Source organism: Indicator indicator, chromosome 4 (assembly GCF_027791375.1).
Source record: "Indicator indicator isolate 239-I01 chromosome 4, UM_Iind_1.1, whole genome shotgun sequence".
NCBI lineage: Eukaryota > Metazoa > Chordata > Aves > Piciformes > Indicatoridae > Indicator > Indicator indicator.
This window is the reverse complement of record NC_072013.1, coordinates 44121111-44139651: the sequence shown is the minus strand read 5'-3', so window position 1 is coordinate 44139651 and position 18541 is coordinate 44121111. Positions and strand designations below refer to the sequence as shown.

The following is an 18541-nucleotide window of genomic DNA, read 5'->3' as shown; positions in this document are numbered from 1 at the left end:
GGGTCGTCTGCCCGCTCGGACCGCAGGCCAGGCACGGGCTGCCGGGCGCGGCTCCCGCACCGCCCCAGTGGGTTCCGCACCCTGCTTGGGTGGTGGCAGCAGCAGCAGCAGCAGCGCCGGGCTCGGGCAGCTCGGCCGCCGCCCCCGAAGCAGTGGGCTGCGGAGCTCAGTGCAGCCCAGCCCGCCTCGGCGAAAGTTTTGCCTCGCTCGGCTGGCCCCGCGCTGCGGCGGAGCCCTTGTTCGGCTCGGCCTGGAGCTGACAGCGGCCCGTCGGGCATCGCCTTCCGACGCGGGCGCCGGCAGGGTAAGCAGCACGCCCGTCCCCCACGCGCTATGCCACTGGGGCACATCATGAGGCTCGACCTGGAGAGACTCGCCCTGGAGTACGTCGTGCCGTGCTTGCATGACATCGGCTTCTGCTACCTGGACAACTTCCTCGGAGAGGTGGTGGGAGACTGCGTGCTGGAGCGGGTGAAGCGGATGCACCGCGACGGGGAACTGGCCGACGGGCAGCTGGCCGGCCCCAGCCGCGGCGTAGCCAAGCGGCACCTCCGCGGCGACCAGATCAAGTGGATCGGGGGCACGGAGGAGGGTTGCGAGGCTATCAACTTCCTCCTCACGCTGATAGACCGGCTGGTGATGTACTGCGGGAGCCGGCTCGGCAAGTACTACGTGAAGGAGCGATCCAAGGTAAGGGGCCGCGGGGCTTCGGCGCGCCCGCCCACCGGTGCCGGCTCACGGCCGGACCGACCCGACGCACAGCTCTCGGTGGGACCTGTAAGAAAGTTTCCACGGGCTCCCTCCTTCGCTGTGCCGCATGCTCGCTGTCCGCGGGTGCCCGTGGCTCAGGCAGCCCCGTTCCCTGTGACGGAGACGCCGTGCCCTGCCCCGGGTACTGCCGCGGCGGGTAGCCGCTCGCCAGCCCATGCCGGCAGCTGCCGGGAGTGGTCATCTCCATCTGCGGGTCTCGTTCCCTGGCCGGTGCCGGCAGCGCTCTGGGGACGCTCACCGCGGAGCCCTGTGCTGGGTCTTCGCCGGGCTCCTCGGTTGCCAGACCCCGGGCGGGCCCTCGCCAGTATCCCCGTGTGCCACCGAGGATCAGTTCGCAGGTGGCACCCCACTTCCCGGAGGTGAGACCGGAGAGTGAAGACCGTCAACGCGGGGCATACCCTGCCGAAAACAGTCTAACCTTGAGCTTGACTTCCCTTTGAGCTGGGGGAAAAAGCAGCATTCCCGAACTCGTACACGGCTTGGATCTCATTATTTGGCTGTTTGTGCTCATGAGATAGTCTTACCCAAAGTAGTTGGATGGTCCCAATACGTCCCAGCGTCTTTGTAGCTGAAGAGGTGATCGTTACAGCATTGTGTCTGTGGCACAAAATAAGGGATGCTCAGTTTGAGTATGGCAAACTTTTTCGAAGAGGAGAGTTGGGTTTTTTTTCCTAAGCCTTCTTGCTGAGAAATGGAGAGAACACTTGTATTGTAGGACACTTGTATTAGAGGTTTCTTTCCCAGTGAAGTTTAGTTGCACTTGCAGTGTCATTACTTCAGTTTGGGATAACTTGGCTTTTCATTCCTTGTGAGTTTTGCTGAGACAAGGTGGATTGACCTTTGCTTCATTGTTTCTAATGCTGAAAATGTCCCCATTCCTTTATTTCTGACTTGAATTATATAATATATAGCACATTTTAAAAACACCCTCTTCTTTTAGAGATCTGCCAGAAATAGAAATGATGAAACTTAAAAAAAAAAAAAAACTGCAAAAGTGAAGTGGTCCTAACTTGCACTGAACTTAAGGGGATGTGTTAGTGGTTCTGAGACTGACTTGTTTTTTCCCCCCAAAGAAAATGGCATGGTGATGTTTACTAGTTGCTTGGGAACACCTCCCCATGTACTTGCACACAGTGGTGGGATTAATGAAAGGTCAAAACGTTGCTTTTGTTAGCTCCACTGAACTACTTATCAATTCAGTTAAAGCTTGGGAAGATTTGGTTTAAAATGTGCCTAAACTGGATGTCACTTATTGATGGTGGGAGCCTGGTATTAGGAGGTGTAAGTAAGCATTCTGCTTTGACATGCCTTTAAGGTTATCCTAGTGCTTCCTGTGAGTGACTTCTGTTTGCCTCCAAGTGTGTTGCTGCATTGCATTGCTGGCTGTGTGGGGACAGGGTGGGGAATAGGAGCTTACGTTAAAGTTGAACTGGAGTGAAAGGAGGTTGTCCATCATTTTTACAAGGTATTTGGAGCAAGTCAACTGAATATGTGAAAGTTGTTGGCGCTGGTTGGAGAGAAGCATCTTTTGGGAGTGACCTTGGTTATAGAGATGATTTTAAAACTGAGTTGTGGTGCTCTGCCAGTCATTTTTGTACAAATAATAATAAGACAGAAGTTGTTTTATAGATGCCAAGCTACTTGCTGTAAATAGAGGATTTTGGCCCTTGTGCTTTAGCATGGAAGATGTCAGGCTTCAGAGAGCATATGGAAGTGCTGCACAGCAGTCCAGAACTGAAAGGGACTCAGATGTCCTTTGTGAAATAAACGTGGACTAATTTCCATTGGAAATTCATAGTGACCAATCCCCTCATTATAATAATAACCACCATGGATATGTGGCAGCTGCTGTCTGCAGCTGAGATATGGGATGCCTTCAGCAGAAAGATTATTCCCGTGACTGACTACTACAGTGCATGCAGGTTCCCAGGTCATCTCTAGATATTCCCCTTCCACCACTAAACCTTCTCACATTGCCTATCTTCTAAAGTCTTTTGAATGCACACACAAACATCCCAAATCTAAATTCAGTGTATTTTTTTATCGGCACGATTTTGTATGTAAATGGATGCCTAGAGAACTTTTACAGTTTAACATTTGGAGGGATTTGGGGTGTTTCTGAGCAGTTGGACTAGAACTTCTTAGGTGGACATGTGATATTATAATTTATTGTTTTGGAATATAGGTATTAGATGGAGATAACAGTCCAGAGCAGTGTGTTTGAAGTGCAAGCCTTTGGCTACATGGTTAATTCCTCTTGTAATGGAAATTAATCTGTATATCAGCCTGATCGTTACTTAGAGGTTTATGCTATTAAACCAATAATATGACTTTATTCTTCAGCCTAAGTGTCAGGCTAGATGATCCTTGAGATCCCTTACAACCTGGTATTCTATGAATCCGTAAGAGGGGAAGGCTTGGGAAGTGAACTTCTATCAGCTCACTGTCTGTTTGGTATGATGTGCTTCATGTTGTTTTGGTAGCTATACAAACATAACAAGTTAAGAACAATTTTTTGTCTGATAAAGGAAGCCTTCCTTGCATGGAAGGCATGAGAGAGAAATAAGTCAGTTAAGATTTTGTTGTTTCCAAATGAATTTCAACAGTGTTACAAGAAAGTTAAAACTGAATGAAAGAGAATGGAGAGAAGTCAAGTTTTACAAGGGTACTGGATACTCCTAAGAGCTGTTGGGGCTGATAATGAAATGTAACCTTTTATCTTTGCAGACCAGTGATTTAAATCTATCTTTGGAGTAAGTAATAATAATAAAAAATACTAGCTGACATGGTTAAATGATCAAAATAACCAGGTAACATTCTTCTAAAGGGTTGACAGACCCAATATACTGCTTGTAGGCTTCTGCATTCTCCTCGAGTTTCCATTTTCTAGTAAATGATACAATGGTTTCTTTCCCTTTTCTAGTAGATAAGTGGCTAAAGATATCACTGAAGCATTGTTGGCCTGGGGTCAGTTTCCTCCCCAGAGTGAGAAGATTCATGTCCTTGTGCAGCAGGACACTGTCTCCACTCTACTGGAGCATTGATGCTTGGTGAAGAGAAGCTGACAGGTGGCTGCAGCCAGGAAGCAAAGCTGCAGCTTGGTCTGTGAGGCCAATGACCTGGAGTGCCCCTAGGCTGGATGGTGGTCTGGGGACCTCACATGAAAAGGTGATGTGCAGCAGCCTCTGACTCTTCAAATCCCAAACTGCCCCTTCTTGGGATTAATTGTCATTTGTAGGAGCTTGATGGGGTTCCCTGGAGAAAAATCCCTGTATTGTAAATAAATAAATTTTAAATCAATTAAAACTAACAAACCCCACAAGCCCAAAATGTAGGAAAATATTCCAGAAGACAAGACATTTGGTACATTTCTCCTTAAAGACATGAGAAATGCTTAAATGCTTTTTTTTTTTGCTGTTGCTTTTCCTTTAGATTTAGAAGCTGCAGATGTCCAAGGTGTTGTGGAGTTTGGGATGCCCATCCCTTTGGCAGCCTCAGATGCTGCAGAGTCTGGGGAGCCCTGGGCCCTGGAAGTGTCTCTCCTGTGGGGAGGCAGGGGACAGGGGCTGGCAGGAACTGTGTCAGCTGGCCAGTGTGTGTAAACATAAAAGCAGTGTTTGTGGTGGAACAGCTGGGTAGCTCCATCTGCCCCTGAGAGGTTGTGGCTAGTTGCCTTTCACATTTTGCCTTTTGTGGAGTAGGGCAGCTGTCCCTCTGATCAGGCATGGTCCCAAAGTGATGCTGTCAGTACCTGCTGCTGCAGGCCACCTTGTCTGAGTCCTCACTTGATGTGCTGCCAGTGGGCTGTTGGTCCTCATAGGTGAGAGGTGGAAGGTACTTTGAACTGGTGTGGCTGTGTTCAGAATGGACTCTGCACCTTGTCTTGACAGCAGCATGTCCTACTGTGAGTCACTGGTAACCTCTTGAGTGCCACCTTGGGTTTGTAATCCATGTAAGGGCTGCCTTTGGGGACCTCAAGCTCATCTTGCACCTGCTGGACACCAGTGAGATCCAGTGGTTAGAAAATGAGGCAAGAAGTCATAATCCAAACAGCAGGAAGCCCATGCTGTTTCTAGCTCACAACCCAAACTGCTCACATTCAGTGTCAAGTGTGCAGCCTGAAGTTAAAATAAGACATTTCCAATATGGGATTAGTTACTTTAGAAGTCCCCATGGGATGTGAACCCTCTTGAAAACTTCCTTCAAGATCTCTATGTAGGTCTTTCACTTTTTTTTTTTTTTTCTTAAATGGGATGTTTTCTGCATCCTCTGCTTGTAGCCATAACACCTCCCTGCTCACCCCACCCTGAGGGGCTCTCTGATGGTTGCAGCTAAAGCACTTCCTGGCTAGTGAGTCTCTGCTAAAAACCATAGCAGGTCCTTCTGCCTACCACACAAGGGGGAGTGCCTAGGTAGCTTTAGAAACATGGTTGGTCTAGCAGGTTCCTACCAAGATTCTTGTTCCTGAGGACTGAAGAAGTGCATGAAATGTCACAGGCCTAAGTTCAGTAGTTTTTACCAAGTCCCTCATAACTCATGTAATGAGGTGAGATATTTTTGCATTTATGTATGAAGAAAAGTTCCATAGCATTGAAACTGTATCCTTTGCCATTAAAACACAGACTGAAATGCTGCCTTTTCTGATTGGAGGTGTGGGTGTAAGGAGCAGGATAACAGAAAACTGCCTCTAGAGCTGAAGAGCAGCACTGCCTGTAGAAATATAGCAGTTTATTGTATGTTAGGAAGGATTTTTTGGTAGTTGTGTAAGCAGCATGCCTTGCAATTAGTTTACAATGAGAGATCTGATGAATACCACCATCCAGAAGAAATATGCATAATTTCTTTCTTCTAATCAAATGCACATGTTCTAGCATAATGGGTAAGTTCAAATCTGTTCTCCTGGCCAGATGCCGGCGGAGTCCAGAGCCACTGGAACTGTAAATACAGCAGACAAGTCGTTTTATGATATCAGACTGAGGAATTCAGCATTGGCACAGATCCTAGAGTGGTTGCTTTGGCTCGGTGTCAAAACTGATGTTTATATCTGTGTTTGTCAAGCAAGATTAGTTAGCCTGGTTAATTATACACAGGAATGTATAATTTTTACTTGACAATCGGAGCATTAAATGGGCATATTAGCTCTTGTTTTTGTTCTTGACCAAATTTGTTCTCAATGACTTTTTGAAACTTTCAAATGATTCTTCTCCTCTTGAAAGAGGCACTTGGAGAATCTGTTGGATTGCTTTTCTACTCAGCAGGGACAGGGTATTGCAGAAATGGGTCAGTATTTTACAGGCAAGGGATGCACATGTCTGTAAGTGGGTTCAGAAACCTGGGTAGCTTCTATGGAATGGTGTTCGAGCTCATACTTGGGTGCTGAAGTTACAAGCAGCTTGAATTTGGTACCTGTTATGTATCATCACTCTTAAGAACCTGACTGTAGTGTACTGGTAGACTTATTCCATGGCAGGCAGTGGAAAAAAATGTGCTGTCTTCATAGTGTGTTACACCAGCATCTCTGGCAGCCAGGTGGCTGCTGTTGGTCTCCTTTCCCTCTCCCATGGAGGAGAAGTCTGTAACCACCCAGTGACCTTTCTTACACCACGTTAGGAGCCCATGTGTGTGCTTTACAGTCGTAGCTGCAGAGGAAGGCAGAAAGTGGCTTGGCCAGTCCTGTAAGATAAGGGAAATAAGTCTGAGCTCTTGGGCAATGTGAAGAGCAAAGTGGTCTGTTTGTCCTGAGATTTGTGCAGGTGTTTGTGGCATCAGGGCAAGTAACTTAACTGATTTAAATACTGTCTGTGGTTTTGCAGTCAAACAGTGCTAGAAGAGTTGTCTGGGACTCTGTAGTTACACGGTGGCAAAGCAGTGAAGTTTTCCACAGTCCCATACTGGTGGTGCATTTTCCTCAATACCTTCTTAATCCATTGCCATGACTGCTCTGGTACCAATCCTTCCCAGCCACCACTGTGTCAACTTTTAAAGACAGAGAGCCCTATTGATGTACCTCTCAATATCCCTGTTACTTGCAAGCCCTAAGTAAATGTGTGCCTCTCTGGTTTAGTGTGTGTGGGGTGTTATTGCACATTAAATGTCACTGCGAACCTTCCATCACTGCATGGGGACACTGGAATACTGGTGGCATTAATGCTGCTGGGTATAGGGAGTGTTTGTCCTTTGGACTGGTGAGGTGTGTACAACAGCGTTGTAAGGCATGGCAAGATCGAGATTTCAGTGCCCCCTCCTGCTGAGCTTGCAGTTTGAGGGGGAAGGGAGTTGGTCCTTGATAATAATATTTGTACACAGCCTTTTCCCAGGGTAATTATTAATGAATAATTCAGTTTGTTACAGCTCATTGCTAATGATGGTGTATGTTTAAATGGAGATGCATTGGTGGTCATGACACAGATGCAGGGCAGCATGTATATAGTAAAAGTGAATTTGTTTCTTTGCATTAAGAATTCCAGCTTCCTGTGTTGATCCCAGTGTTTTTATCTGATTTCACAATAAACTCTTTTTTTTTTTTTTTTCTTTGACTTTCAAACTGATCTGGTTGGTGGGTCAGTGTAATATACATCCTTGTCCTGCATGCTGTTTCCTGAGCAATTGGCTTGATTTTTCCTGTGGTGCACAGAAGTATTCATTTAATTGTTTATTTACTTATTTTTCCTAGGGTGGTGGCTATAGGGATGTTTAACAGTTTGTGTGTTCCCTCAGCAATTCATTTCCATATGTGGAAGGGGTGGGATAGAAGGAGAAAATAAAACCATAATGAACCAAACATGGATGTATTTTTAATCAGATGAAATCTTGATATTTGCTGAACAGACTTGACACACTTGGAAGAGATCAATACTGTTATCAGATGCTTCAAGATGACTCTTACAAAGTCAAAGTATTTTTTTAACTTTTTTCCAGGTATTCATTTTTAAAAAAAGTTTGTTTTTTCTCCTGTTTCAATTGGATTGCCTTTTCCTGTTGTGTAATAGGTCAGTGGTCCTTTGGCACTGTTAAGCCACACAGCGCTCATCCATCTTTCAGGGGATGGCTTGTGAGAATGAGGAGGTTAGGAAGGGAAGCCTGCGAGTAACTGTTGCCAGTTTTAGATTTATGGAGAAGGAGGATGTGTGCATAGCAACTCAAGGGAATTTGAAGCCCTGGGTTGGATTATTCATGACTGTAATCCTTCTGTCACAAAGCTGAAAACCGAAATAACATTGTTAGAAAACCGCTGGCAGCACAACAGTCCTGAAGCTTCTGTGAAAAAGTTTTATTATACTAGTAGAGGAGCCCTCAGGTAGAGGTATTTTGGGGAACTGCTTCTGGTACCTCTGCTTAGGTGGACTTCATAATGAATAACTGATGCATTGACAAGAACGTGGGGGTACAAAGGATTTTGACTGATGCGTAACATTACATAGCAGTTTGGTTTAGACCTTTGACTGCTTTGAAAAGAAATGACAGGGAGTTGGTCAGAAAAGCAAGAAGAATGTCTCTTTAGCTGTTCAGGCAGTGAGGTGGAGGAAGAAAATGAAGGAGGCTCATGCCAAGTACACTACGTGTCTTCGACTGTTTAAACTATTCACAGGCACGTCGTGCCGTCAGCACACCGCTCCTGACCATTCCTGCCAGTGACCTGGAGAGAGCTGTAAGTCCCATTTCCCCTCTATCACTCACTCACACATATGCATCTGCTATCTCTGTGACAGAAAGGAGCTTTTCCCTGCAGCCATTTTCCTCTTATCACTGTGTTTTGATAAGATTACGAGACAAAGAAACTTAGTGCCACCATGTGAACTACTTAGTAGAAAGCAGTTGATTGAACAAGTTATTTGTTGCTTTCCACAGATAACATAATGCAAGAGAGTTTGCTGACCATAATGGTTCCATGGAGGCTTACTAAATATTCATGCCACCAGCCATGAATTCCAGTTTCAAATGTATGGTACAAATTGCATGGGTACAGCATAGCACACTAGCTACATACACTGGAAGGAACTTGTCCAAAGCTTTGTCAAGTGAAGGTGGCAGAGTAGCCATGCCTTTAGCCAAACAGCAGGGAATTGCATCCTACTTTGTAGCAAAAAGAGAACTGCTTTGAATCTCCCATCTATTTAGTTCATATGAATCTTTTGGTCATGATAGATTTTTCCTGTGCTTTCTCTTTGGACCTGAAAATCCAAAAAAAGAAATATGTTTGCATTTTTCTTGTCTGTTAAGTCATCATCATAAATCATTGCTTATGTATTCTTGTACTTTTTGTTGTTGTTGTACAAATTGATAAGGCAAATGTTTTTAAAGTTTTGGCCCTAGGTCAGCAATTCACTTAAGTATGTTTTTTAAAGGCTCTTTCAAATGAATGTGACTGAAGCACATCCCTTGCTCTTTGGCTTAGTGTGGTGGGTTGAAAATTTCCCCCAAACATTAAATTTGCCAGACCAGCTCAGCTGGAAGTAAATGAAAGCTGTATTTGCAAGCAAAACTACAGTCTACAATGAAATGCAATGAATATGTACAAATACACAATATTTACAATATTTACAGATATTTATAATTCATGAACAGCACAAGGAAACCCCTTGGCCAAAGAACAGGGGAGCTGCAACAGCTTCTACCTTCCCTGCCTCCTCCCCTACCCCCTTGTACACAAGGAACAAGAGACAGAAGCAGAGAAGTTAATACCAGTCAAAACAATGCAGCCAAGGTCAAGCAGAAGCAAGTTAGTCTCTCCCAGAGCAAAGAAATGAGGAGAGAAAGATTGTCTTGGGAACCAAGTATTATAGTAGATATCTCTCCAATGAGATTGTTTAGAACTATCTTTATTTTTCTTTTTACACCCAATAGTGATTTATTTACGTTTTACTATTTTCTGTTCAAGAGCTGTGAAAAAAATTTTAAAGGCATAGCCTAAAACTACCACACTTAGACTATACTAGAATATGTTTAGGTAACCTCAGGAAAAGTTGCAGTGATTTCTTGTGCTATCCCTAGTCTGTCTACATTGTGTCTTGGGTTTGAAATATGGGCCATCTTTTACATGGGGTCTTGGGAGGGAACAATGAGCCTTGATGGATGTGATTTTTGTCTAACTTTTGCAATTCCCTGTCTTGGGGCAAACCTGTTTTATGCCATTAACAGTGGCAGTTATTCCAGAAATGCATACAGGGAGATTGGGGAATGCCACTCTGAATAGTAAAAGCCTGGAGTGCAAGGCACTTTTGGAAAACAGGCTCCAAGGTGGTGGATGTCCTCATGGAGCTTCCTGGGAGTGACAAAACTCCCTGGAACACAGCCCCTGACTGGACTTACAGGGACCCCTGACTGGGTAGGAAAAAAAAAATGCAGAATGAGGGCAATTTGGGAGGGGGGGATATTAACAAAAAAAAACCCCAGTGGTGGATAGAGAGGGGAAGTGTCAATTAGTTCTCAACTTGCCTGTTCCTAGGTTGTTAGCAGTCTGAGGGTGTGGTTCTTGCTCTCCGGTTTCCCTTAGGGAGTCTAGTAGAAGTGGTTTGAGAAGTGGAAAAATGAGAAGCTGCACTGTAAAGGCCACGACATGCTCTGCTTTAAGGCATATAAAACAGGGCATATGACCTAGGTGTGCACAAACCGAGCAGGGTCCCCCCGGTGTATCGATAACTCTCTTCTCCAGTGTTCACCAATGTTTCCACACTTTAAATCAACTTGGCCTCTGTCTTCCCCTGTCTGTGGAGCCATCTGCATGAAGTCTCTGGAGCAGGCCAAGAGAAGGGTCACTGCCTGGTTAACTGTTTTAGAGACTTCCTCTTCACAGAGGAGCAATGAAAGGATATGCGAGTGCTGGTCCTCATTGCCAGATTTGCTATAGTTCAGCATTTGATGGTGGTCAGAGGCTCAAATGTCAAGGTGGTGCATCTGACCATTATGTTTCTCAGAGCATAACTCAACATCTAGCTGGTAGCCTAAAGGCTCAGTTCCAGTCTGACACTCACAGTGGCAACTGATTGGCAAGGATGAAAACGTAGTGGACTTATTTTTCTTTCTAAAATGTCTGCAACTGAAGCAAATACAGTATTTTCTTCTTTCTTGATTTACTTTTGTCTTTTGTGGGCACTTGGTTAAAAGCCTGTTTCACTGCTTACCAACTGTCAAAGCTATTGCTGATAATCATGAGCTGTACTATCACCATGTTGACAGCAATTGTACCAATGGTGACTGTAGCTATGGACAGACATAGCACCTACCTCACCACCACACCTAAATATGCAGACCTCTATAGATCTGACTTGCCACCTGTCCTGTCTTCCCCCTCTGTGTTTTCCACTTCTGCTCCACACTTCTAGCAAAGCCATCTGCAGCCAAGGGCTTTCTTACCCTAACTCTTAGCACAGCCTGTCATGCCTTTTTTTGGCCCCATTTCTCATCTTCATTCCAGGGAATGGGAAAGACAGGGATGAAGACTGCTGCTTCTAGCTGCTCAACCAGCTGGAATCCTGGGAGGACAGCCCCTGTCCAGCCTCCATATTGTCTCTCCCCCAGCCTCCTCTCTGGTGGCTCTGTGTACATGCTGCTTTTGTCACACTGGCTGCCAGAGAGGAAAGGTTTTGGAGAGGAAGAGGAAGGAGGGAACAGAGCCAGAAAGACCACTCCAGGCTTTCAGCATCCTCAGGAAACATTCTGAACCCACACCAGAGAGACCACCTCCTTGCTCAATAGTTGCTGAGCGTCTTGCAAAAACTACCTTAAATGCCAAACAACATTATCACTTTAAGATCCTGTCCTGAACTGGGTCTTGAGAAATCTCCCAGGAGCCATTACTTCAGTGAGTTGCAGCCAGAAGGGCTGGGTAAGGCTCCAGAGTAGGCTGCAGCAAAGCAGAGCCACTGGGTTGAGCAGGCTGGAGGGAAGCTGGGGAGGGAACTCTCCGGGCATGCCTGTGTGCCTGTGCAGGGCCACTGCCCCAGCCTGCAGGTTGAAGCCTTTGGCAGTAGCTGCCTGGCAGCTAGCATATAGGGTTGGTCTGTTCTGTCAGCTGGTGGCAGCATAAATCCGTGGGAGAGGCTTGACCAGTGGAAAAGGAGAAGTAGGAATTTAGCAGCCCGTGATCAAATCCAGAGTCTGATTTTGCCACACAGCTGAGCTTAGGACCAAGCTTCTTCCCTGTTTATGTTGATAGCTTTTGTGAATACCTTTAAGATGTGCAAATGTAAGGCTGGGCTCAGTGTGGTGTGTGGTGTGTGTGTGCGTGTCCAAGCATTCAGAGTTGTCTAGTTTCTGTCTACACACCTTACTGGTGCAAGTACCAACTCTGTAGGTAGTGGGCAGGGCAGTCACTGCAACACTTAGGATTTTTCTTTTCTTTTTTTCTTTTCTCTTTTGTTTTTTTTACTAAGACATTTTATTGCCTAACCATAGGACAGGTGTACAATGGTATTATTGCAAGATTGCTTTGAATCCAAATAGCTTGTTTCCCTTCCTGCATGGAAAGATGCTGTGTCATCCCCTTTAATTGCACCCACACACAAGAGATTACACTCTTGTAATGCACACGTGTGGTCAAAGCAGTGCAACTTCGTGTGCAGGCAAAGCCATGGAGGTGAAGAGTACACGTGTTGTGTAAGCACAGCAGAAGTCATTTCAGGTGGTAATTTATTACGGGCAATTTTGCTGAGTTTAACCCACAAGTATTTATTTCTACACAAAATCCTATGCAGGGATAAAGGTACTGTTAACTAGGCAAGGCTCTTGGAAAGGGTCAGGGGGAGCAAAAGATGGGGGTGGGGTGTGGGGGGTGTGAGTGAGACAAGTTTTTTCCAAAGTTTACATAGGAGATAACTGGCCTCATCAATTAGCCTTAACTTGGAGCTATTGCGGTGGTAATGAACACTTAACAACCATTCACCTCTCTGTTTATGGATTGCACTAACGTCTTAGGAACCTCAGAAGCCCAGACGGCTCTGACAGTTTTGGGAGGACCCTTGAGGCATATTTGGGGTGCCTGCCAAGTGTGACAGCATTAGTCTGAACCCTGCTTTCCACTCTGGCAGCAGAGAGAGACCTCCACTGAGCCAAATGGGACAACGTAAAAAAAAAATAATCTCCCCAGTGTGGTGCTGCCTTGGCTGCGGCAGGAGTGTGCGAGGCCACCCATGCAGTAGCCCCGAGGAGGGATCCTGATGCACGGCTGGGGCCTCCCCGTGCCCTTGGCACGTCGGCTTCAGGGTGGTGTCTTGTCCTCTTGCCACATCTGCTGCCAAGTGATGGCTCATCACATCCTGCCTGCCGGTGGCTGCTCCCGGTGAGCCTCCGAAGCGAAATGGGAAGTGTTAGGGGTGCTGTGAAAGTCTTGTGGTCAGAGCTGCTTGCATGCCCTGGCCCCACAGGCTAAAAATAAATGAATGATAGTTTAAAAAAAAAGGGTTGTTGGCCAGATTGGGCAACTGTGACACCAGCAAAAGATAGTTTGCCTGGGTCACGGCTGTCTTGCACGACCTTTATTAATGCACCCACAACAGTAAAGTACATAGTTCTTTAAATGTTGCAGGAGGAAAAAAAAAAAGTGTAGTCCCCTGGGTGATTAGTAGCAGAACTGAAAGGGTCTTAAGCATTGACAAAGAATGAAAGGCTAGAATATTTAAGGAGCTATGAAATTATCTTTCTACCACACAGATGAAGATATTCCACAGAGGATGTCAGCGCTGGTTACCATATCTTTATTTCCTGCTGAGATCTTGAACATACAAGCAGGGTCCGTACAGATTTCCTTAATGAGCCTGCACTTACTTAACGAATTCGCTTTTCTGTGGGGGTGGTGCTTGTCACCGTGTCCCCCGGAGACTCATTACGAGGGAGGCTTTCTCTGTCTGCATTGATTGCTTGGGTTGCTTTCTCTCGGTGCAGAGCAGTCCAGTGGTGGCTCTTGTGGGGGAGGAGGGGACTGAAAGAATTTTCCGGGTGATGAAAGAGGGCTTCAAGAACAGGTAAAAAGAAGCCTAAAATTCAATTAAACAGACTTGTGTGGGTTGGTTTTTTTTTCTCAAAGTGTGGGAAATAAATAAGCCTGTGTGTGCGTGCAGCTGGAGGGGCAGGAAGACCAGTAAGAAGCAGAACAGAGAAGCGCCTTGAGCGTCTGTGTGCGGCGAGCGTGGGTTTTCCCCTGCTTCCCTCCACAGCGTCTCCGTGAAGTGTACTCCGGAGTAAAGTTTGCGTTTGATCGGCGATCGCCTCACGCTCCGCACGTAGCACTGTCGTTAAGCCATCATCTCCTTGGCCTGAAGCCAGGGCTCCGCGGAGCGGCGGCGGGAGGTCTTTCTAAACGGCAGCAGCTTTTATTGATACGCGGGTGCACTGCGCATGTTTACAGCTGCTAATTGGAGGCTTAATCTGAATATCCTTGAGTGAACTAATTCACTGGCAATAGCCTTTGAAATTTCAGGTCCTGCCGTGGTGGTCTGTCTGCTCTTCACAGCAAGCTAATCTTTGCTGGGGCTCTGCTGCTTCTATGTGCGTGCCAGGCACGGTGACTGAATCCTGTTGCATCTTAAAAAAGTAGGTTTAGGTTAGAGGAGGGTGTTAAATAGAAATCTTACCTGATTTTGCTGTGGCAGAGGGTGAGAGAAGCACTGGGGAACTGGAGAAGTGTGAATTGACACACGTTACAGAAATATGTAGACAAGGAAGGAGGTTAATCCTTTTAATTATTAGAAGAAACAAAGATGCTCGATTCAAGGACAGTTGTGATCAGATTTGTTTCCTTAAATTTCAGTACTCTATTTTCTCCTGGCAATGCCCAGAGGCTGAACAGAGAGGTGGTAGTCTGAAGCAAGAAGTTTTGTTTAAAAAAAAAAAAAAAAAAAAAAAAAGGTGTGTGTGGCAAAAAGCAGTGCAGGGACAGTCCCAGGGACTGGGGGAAAGGTGAATGCCTGGCTTTCTTTTTTGCCCAGGAGAACACAAGCCAGGTTTCTCTGCTCAGAAACCTAGAGAACTTCCTTGTTCAGGTCTTCTCTCAGTTTCCTAAACTGCCTGTTTATTTTAGGATCCTATGGGATATCCAGCAAGGGGGCAGCTCAGCAAAACTCGCCATTGTCACTGAAGCTTGGTTTGGAAATGCTGCCTATTCTCTTGGCAGTTGTGGATGGTCGCTGTCAACACAAGGCATGGCTGTTCCATGCCTTCCCACTTCACAGTGGCACTGCCCTGGCAGCCAGCTTCGACTCAGAGGGCATCCAGATTTATTTCTAAGTGTGTGTTCTGCTAAGAAGAGAAATGAAAAATAGTCACAATCTGAAGCTGTCCTTTGCATTAATAGACTATTCAGGCCATGAAGAGATAAGTTTTGTTGCCAGTCATTAGAAAAACTTCTTAAGCCTCGTTACAGATTCATTTAATGGGAAGCTCATTTTTAGAGCAGCATCAATCTGTGATCTAGCTTCCTTATGGGCAGATCTCCCACGATTTGAAAGCTTATTAAGGGCTCCTTGAATATCCACTGCATAACATGGCAGTTATCAACAGCTATGTGGCACAGAGATAATAAGTAGCAGAGCTTTCATAGGTAGTTCTTTGTTTCTACCCTTAGTTCTAGAAGAAATAAAGTAAGCAGAAGCAGTTTTCCATCTTATGGTAATTAGAATAATATCAGGTAATAATTGTCTTTTGGATAGTCAACCAAGATAAACCAGTATCTTTGCATCTTTTCCCTAGAGATGAGAGCAGGAATCTTTCCCACAGTTCCTACTTGCAGGCTGTTCTTTGGAAAATTCTTCAAAATATGCCTTTTTGCACCTGAAAATAATAATCAAGCTACAATGGTGCATATGAAAGACCAAATGGTGTATAAAGGGAGAGATAACATTTCCAGTTCCTGGAAGATGGAATATCTGAATCTGACATTCAAGATTGCATACATCCAGGGAGAAGCAAGTACTAGGCCACCTGGACAAAATGCTGTCCATAGAAACAGGGAGTTTTGTACAGTAGGAAGTTACATGAAAAATAATAAATAAATTAAAAAAGAGGTAGTGGTGATAGGCTCTGGCCATAGAAAGGTCTTCTTTCTTCCTGTGAAATTTTCAGGGTTGCTGATGTAAGAGTAAGAAGCAAAAGTATCTGGAGAGACTTACATGTTTACAAGATATAGTGCTCCAGAGATGAGTAACCTACAGATACAGGGTCCTGTCAGTTTTTAATATCTTGTTTACCATGGCTCATTTGGCTCTTCAGCATACATTTGTCACCTGCATCCAGCATACCTTCATTGTTTTGGACTACCTCTGCAAGCTAATGAGGGAAGTATATTCACCAAACTGTATTTGTAGCAGCTGAGTTTGTGGAGTTTGATCTACTTTGTGTTTTGTGAAAGAAGGTAATTGCTCCAGGGTTTTTATTATTTCTATTGGCTTTTGTGCTTTTCAGAGGTCTTCCATACGGATTCAGTTTAGGCCTCTGTATGAAGATGAAAATTGCAAAGATGCAGGTGTCTAGCCCTAACAAATTCTAGCACTTTCCCTAGTGATTCTTAATTTCTGAAAATAGGCTCCTGCCTCACACTTTTCCCCTCTCTTGCCTCCACCTCTGAGCAGGAAGCTGATCAAAGAGGAGGTGGGCAGGTTTAGCTGTTTGATGGAAGACTGATAATCAAGTTGTAGGTGAGGAAATGAGGTATTGGTATCTCATGCAATAGTGCCACTGAAGCCCATTTCATGTTTTGCATGAGTGTGATGGTTTGAAACTGTCTCTCTGACACAATGAGTGAAAGAAGCACCTCCCCTTGGAACTGGTGATTCCCTTTCCAACAGGCATGAAGCTAATGTCTCTGATTTTATTGTAATTTTTTTAAACGTAATTTTCTTCCCTCTGTTCCATCTTTACAGTGTTAAATGAGGCCAATTTTCCTAGTTCATGCTTCAGTACAGTAGCTGAGTGTTTTTAACTTTCATGAATTCAAACAAACTAATATTTAATAATGTTCATAAATATTTTATACTTAACTGTTATAAGCAACATGGGAGAAAACACTTGGGCTCAACGAGAAAGTACTTAAGAAACACCCTGTTGTGCCTGTATGTCAGACAAACCTCGACTCAGAAGCTCTTCTCTTTGATCATGGTATGTCAGGCTACTCATATTCTTTTGATGTAGAGCATGCTGCGTGCCTTTCCCTTTCTGGATGTACAAGCTGTGTGCATCTACGAACTAAAGTCAGGTTGGGTACAATAAGCACCCAGACCTGTGTGAGTCCTGGTAGTCCTCATTTCCTGAAGTTGGGTCAAGTGATTTTTTTTTTTTTTTTTTTGTTGCTGTTGTTCTCAAGTTCAGGGCTGAGAACCATCTATTGGACTGGAATTTGGGAAATTTGCAAGTGCAAGTTCAGGACTGATGACTACTTATTGGACAGAAACTTGGGAAATTTACAAATGTGAAGCCAAATAAAAATGTATCATCTGAAACCTTCAGTGGCTATAGCACTGTTGATTCTTTTTAATAACTTGCTTTTCTAGATAACAGAATACATCCAGTTGGAAGAGACCTCCAAGATCACCCAGTCCAACCCTTGCCCCAGCACTGAAGGCTCAACACTAAACTATGTCCCTAAGTGCCAGGTCTGTGCACTGCTTGAACACCCCCATGGATGGTGACTCCGTCACTGCCCTGGGCAGACCATTCCAGTGTTTGAGAACCCCTTCAGTGAAGAAATATTTCCTAATATCCAGGCTGAACCTCCCCTAGTGCAGTTTGAAACCATTTCTTCTAGTCCTGTCACTTGCTACCAAGGAGAAGAGGCTGCCCTCTCCTCGCTCCAACCTCCCTTCAGGTAGTTGTGGAGAGAGATGAGGTCTCCCCTCATCCTCCTCCTCTGTAGCCTGAGCAACCCCAGCTCCCTCAGGTGCTCTTCACAGGTCATGTGTTCCAGGCCCTTCATGAGGTGCCTGGTGCCCTTCTCAAACCATCATAGTGATGTTGTGTATCAATGTTGCTTTGTGTCTATGTAGTACCTTTCATCTAACAGATTTTGCAAGTAACTGGTGTACCAGCTGTATGGAGATGTGGTCTACACTAAGGATCAGAATTAGCAGTTGTTTAACAATATAGAGGAGAAATCTGGTACAGGAAATGGAAAAGCATATTGTGGAGTCCTTGGTTTAATCTGTGAGAGCTGTTGGTGTTGGCAGGATAGAGTTAGCAAGCCAGAGTTTTCTCTGCTGGTTGCAGAGGTCATACTAGTTCTGAGAAGAAAATACAGGATCAGTCTAAGGTTGCAATACCACCTCCAAAGCCTGCACTAGGAGTACACTGAGACCTTGGCTTAGTGCTAGCAGATGGGGAGAACCTCTCCTCCTGACCTGCTGTCATCACCACTTCCTATAAAGCAATGTTTGTTTCCACTTCTGAGCATCTTCTAGCTGAGGTATTCTCTGAAGCATTTTGTTCCAAGTATTGGTCCACTGCAGCACTGCTTATTTTATGAAATGCAGCATAATGATACCTCACAGCATAGTCCTGGCTATCAGCTAAGGCAATTTGTTTTTCTGCCTGCTAGAAGCACTAGGAGGCAAGGAAAAACCCTCTCTATGGAACCTTGGTTTTTTTGTCTGCCTGCAAAGATTGCTGGTGTCTTACAGATTGACTTGTAGATTTGTCAGGCTGACTTGAGTGTAACTTTTAAGAAATGAATGATGAATATCTTACTTTTTCAAGTTTCTGTGGGGGACACAGTTTAATGATGATTGCCAGCTCCTTACTAAAGCTGATAATTACTGCTTGTTTAGCTGGTGGTTGGGTTTTACCCTTT

The 18541-nt window shown here is 45.0% G+C and overlaps 1 protein-coding gene across 1 annotated transcript in view; it reads left to right on the top strand.

Annotated features, from left to right (window-relative positions):
• The first annotated feature begins 333 nt into the window (after window positions 1-333).
• EGLN3 (egl-9 family hypoxia inducible factor 3) overlaps window positions 334-18541 on the top strand; it is a 30790-nt gene continuing 12582 nt past the window's right edge. Inside the window, exon 1 of the mRNA XM_054400560.1 lies at window positions 334-690. Within this exon, the coding sequence (XP_054256535.1) occupies window positions 334-690 (357 nt within the window). The remainder of the gene's footprint in view (window positions 691-18541) is intronic.